Source organism: Borostomias antarcticus (assembly GCF_949987555.1).
Source record: "Borostomias antarcticus genome assembly, chromosome: 7".
Lineage (NCBI taxonomy): Eukaryota > Metazoa > Chordata > Actinopteri > Stomiiformes > Stomiidae > Borostomias > Borostomias antarcticus.
The window spans coordinates 18,769,681-18,774,108 of NC_140240.1; the positions used below are offsets into that span (position 1 = coordinate 18,769,681).

Sequence of the window (4,428 nt, forward strand, 5' to 3'; positions counted from 1 at the left end):
TGAGACAGAGAAATATACTGTATAGGTAGTTATGTGTGACGAGAGGTCAGGAAGACTTGCTACTTGACTATACTTAAGCTGTAAGTGGAGTGAGTGAGCGCTGACGCTGAGGTCCAGTGTTCTTTGTACTGCTGGGTCAGAGCAGTCAACCAAGGCTGTGTTAAGCCTAATTTATTATGTGTAAAACAACCCCTGTGAGACAGATTTTGGACAGTTGATGGTGTGGTTGCCATGGAAACCAAGCTATGAGCCATAGCTTGTTTTACGCAGATTAAATTAGACTTTTGTGTTCTATTAGTCTGGTGCAGTAGACATCAACAATAATCTAATATCAATAGATGTCATAACCTTTCATTGCTCTCATACTGTACCTTGTCATTAATTTGACCCTGAACCATCAGCGAGTGCTGATAGCTCTATAAGCCTCAGTATTGATTCATTTCATTCTATAGTGCAGGCCTGGCTGCTCATCCTCCCTCTCCTCTTCCTCAGATCATGGCAGACTGGGACAAGATTCTGAAGTGCTGGGCCACAGTGGACGCCGACTTGCCCCACTTCGGAGATATCCTCATGACTCGGTCAGTGGGCGATGAGGCAGGAGAAGTGGCTCGGACCGGTAACTGGTCAGGGGTTTATTAATGACATACTGAGAACTGCACAGGTTGTTGCTATCTCTTCCTCTCTCTCTCTCCTCACAGTGCATTTACCAAGTACCCGGACATCCAGAGGCTGGGTGACTCCAAGATACTGGGCCTCGCACCACGCGACCTGGCCGGCAACCAATATGTAACTTCAATAGGCGTCAGCCGTCTCAAGCACATAGGTGACATGCTCAAAGCCAAGGGAAACTTCCCCTTCATAGCCCTCAACGGAAATGCATGCACAGTAAGGACCTCCCCTCCTCTTCAAGCCTGTTGTCTTCTATCTCCCTTACTTTTCTCTCTTCTTCTTTGTCTTCTGTACATTCATGTTGACTATCTCTTGAGTTGACCAATTATTTGAACAGCTTATCTTGAGAGTCTTGGTAAAAGAAATTCTTACCAAATATAATAATCCCCACCCCAGCATATCACCGAGGTCCTTGTCGATTTGATGGCTGAGAAGTGCGGGCTGGACGCCGCAGGACAGCAGGATCTCAAGAAGGTGATGGCTGCGATTTGGGAGTGCTGCTCCTGATGTGTACAACGTCAGGGGTCACGCTAGAGAAAAGACAACATCTTTTTATCAGGAGGTGTGAGTGAAAGAGGGGAAGGGTGGTCTATCTTTTTGCCAATGGATAATAATCTTACAGAATTACTTTTTTTTTTTTAATAATACGGACTATAGGTAATTATGGCATTTATGTTGTGGTTTTCTTTCTGTGAATCATTGCCGTCCATCAAACTGGTAGTTTGCTTACCAAATGTTCAGGTAATTTCCATTGCAACATGACAAGCACAGTACCATTGTCAGAATTAATTTAAACCAATAAACTTTCTATCAGCCACAACATGCTTTGTATACTCTGTCCTGTCTTTGGTGAGTTTATATGGAACAATAATCACATGGATGTGTGACTTATGAACACTCCAGAGACATATGTTCACCAGAACAAACACTCTTTATGATGTGTCTGTGGGGTACTTTGGTAGTCATCTCGTTTACAATTTCTGAATGAGGTGGCTGATGGCTGTTGTTATGGAGGCTCAGATTTAACCCGTTTAATCATTTTTTTCCTTAAATTTAATAACATGTGCAACACATAACACCTAGGCATGGTGATAAGTGTGTTCAGAACTTAATTACTATTTTCCAAGTAACAACTCAACTTTCATTACCGTACAAAAGGTACTCGGGCACTATATATTGTAGTTTCCTATCAATGACAAAAAAACATAAATGTCAGTGCAGGCAGACATATACTGTGCCTTAAAACTTACAAAAGGTAGTAGGTCAATTCATACTGTGTAGTACTAAAAGTGACAATAGTTATTTCACAGTCTCATAACAATAGTCTCATAAAACAGCTTCAATAAATGTTAGTTACCAGTAGAGGTAAGTGTAGTAGTTCAGCTAAGGCAATTTGTGTGAACCAATCCTAAAGCATGACTTGGGCACGCACCTGTAGAAAAGGAGTAGTTAGCCTCAGCAGGAAGTGATTGATGACTGGTGTTGGCGTGGGTTATCACCAGTACGGTGGCCGACGCGTGCAAATCACAACGGCAAATCCGGAACACAACGGCAAGTTCAAAAAACACAAACGCAAAGTTCAAACACAACAACAAAGTTAAAAAACACAACAGCAAGTCAGAAAACACAACTGCAAGTCGGAAACACAAATGCAATACAGAATACACAACAGCAAGAGAGAAAACACAATCGCAAATTGGAAACCACGATTGCAACTCCCAAAAACACAACAACAATAACCAGAAATCACATTAGAAATGTGTCAACCGGAAAGGGATTTACTACTTGTTGAATCTAACTGATCTAGTCAAAAAAGGATTTACCAAGATTCGCTCAAAAGGTTAAGTCTGGTTTATTGTGAAAAACATACGAGCGCAAGGACTTCCTGAACAACGCAACAAGGGTGGTATCCAGCGAAGTGCCGGCTCTGTCTTTTGCTGTGCCTTATATGCAGTCAAACACAGGTACGGTGCTTCCAGGAGTGATTGGCTACTCCATTGTACGTCATATGAAATGGCACAGGCGTGGCCAAGAGTACAGACATGTGACATGAGAAAAAGGCAGCAATTGGGGACAAAGGATGACAAAGGATGGTTATTCTGTTGTAGACAGATGGCCTCCTGGAAGCCATTTTGTATGTTAGCACAGCTATGTGAATATTTGGGGGAGGTGATGAATTACAAAAGGAGAGAGAGGACAAAGGTTTAAGGTGTTTGGATGTAAATTCCTCAACAGGCAGCTATAGTGTCAATAACAGTGGGACATGTGCGGGAAGCGAATACTCAAATTAATTTGAAATGATACGTTTAATGACTGGGTTTAAGAATGGAACTATTTTTCTCCCACATGCAGGAGCCTATCTTGCCTCCTGCCAGTCTGTTATCTTGCCTCCTGCCAGGCTGTTGTTATAAATAAGAAGTTCTTAACTACTTTTAGAGTCTTAACTAAGTTAAGAACTTCTTATTTATAACAACAGCCTGGCAGAAGTCAAGATAACAGACTGGCAGGAGGCAAGATAGGCTCCTGCATGTGGGAGAAAAATAGTTCCATTCTTAAACCCAGTCATTAAACGTATAATTTCAAATTAATTTGAGTATTCGCTTCCCGCACATGTCCCACTGTTATTGACACTATAGCTGCCCAATCAGATTCAACAAGTAGTAAATCCCTTTCCGGTTGACACATTTCTAATGTGATTTCTGGTTATTGTCGTTGTGTTTTTGGGAGTTGCAATCGTGGTTTCCAATTTGCGATTGTGTTTTCTCTCTTGCTGTTGTGTATTCTGTATTGCATTTGTGTTTCCGACTTGCAGTTGTGTTTTCTGACTTGCTGTTCAATCAATCAATCAATCAAAGCTTTATTTGTATAGCGCATTTCATACCCAGAGGCAACACAATGCGCTTTACAGAGAACAAGGGAGGTGGGCATACGACCCACTCTCTACATATTCCAGATATGCTTCCACAATGCTGTTGTGTTTTTTAACTTTGTTGTTGTGTTTGAACTTTGCGGTTGTGTTTTTTGAACTTGCCGTTGTGTTCCGGATTTGCCGTTGTGATTTGCACACGTCGGCCACCGTACGCCAGGGCTTAAAAACAAAATTATTTTTCAATCGGTTCGCTCCGAGCAGAACCAGCATATTTAACGTTTCCGTTCTTGTGTTTCGCCACCAACATAGCGTTCCTGAACCGGTTAAGAACGATAAATAACGTTCCGTTCCTTGTTCCGGGGGTGTAAGCCTATTAAAGGACAATGCTCGTTTTTGACAACCTGGACCTTATTTACGACATATTATAAGACGTTTGACTCACCGAGATCACTTTGGTGTAGTTCGGAGGCATGTAGAACAAATTTAAAATCCAGCGCGAGCCAGTATATCCATGTAATGGCGGTGGTCGAAGCACTTAGAATGCAGTTTCTAAAAATCTATTTTCTGCCGCGAAACGGTTGTTTTCATCAATCTGTCTTGATGAATCACTAGTTGTGCTTACATAGAGCATAGGCCTGTTGTGTTTTTTCACATGATTTCAAGTGATCTCGGTGAGTCAAACGTCTTATAATATGTAAATAAGGTCCAGGTTGTCAAAAACGAGCATTGTCCTTTAAGACTCTATAGGCCTACAGCAGGGGTGGCCAACCCACGGCTCGCGAGCCGCATGCGGTTCTTGGCCCGTCAATGTGCGGCTCCTCCATCCATTTATTTTAAAAAAAGTTGGCTTGCGACTCTTCTATCCTTTCATTAAAAAAAAAAATTCATTC

General features: G+C 41.9%; 1 protein-coding gene across 1 annotated transcript; it reads left to right on the forward strand.

The window, feature by feature from the left end:
* Window positions 1-495: 495 nt before the first annotated feature.
* On the forward strand, window positions 496-1,176 carry LOC311311616 (myoglobin-like; the record flags this gene model as incomplete). Its single annotated transcript, XM_084441366.1, has 3 exons — window positions 496-578; window positions 699-885; window positions 1,066-1,176. 3 exons carry the CDS (start codon window positions 496-498, stop codon window positions 1,174-1,176), a joined length of 381 nt encoding a protein of 126 aa, XP_084297492.1.
* Between the last annotated feature and the right edge of the window lie 3,252 nt (window positions 1,177-4,428).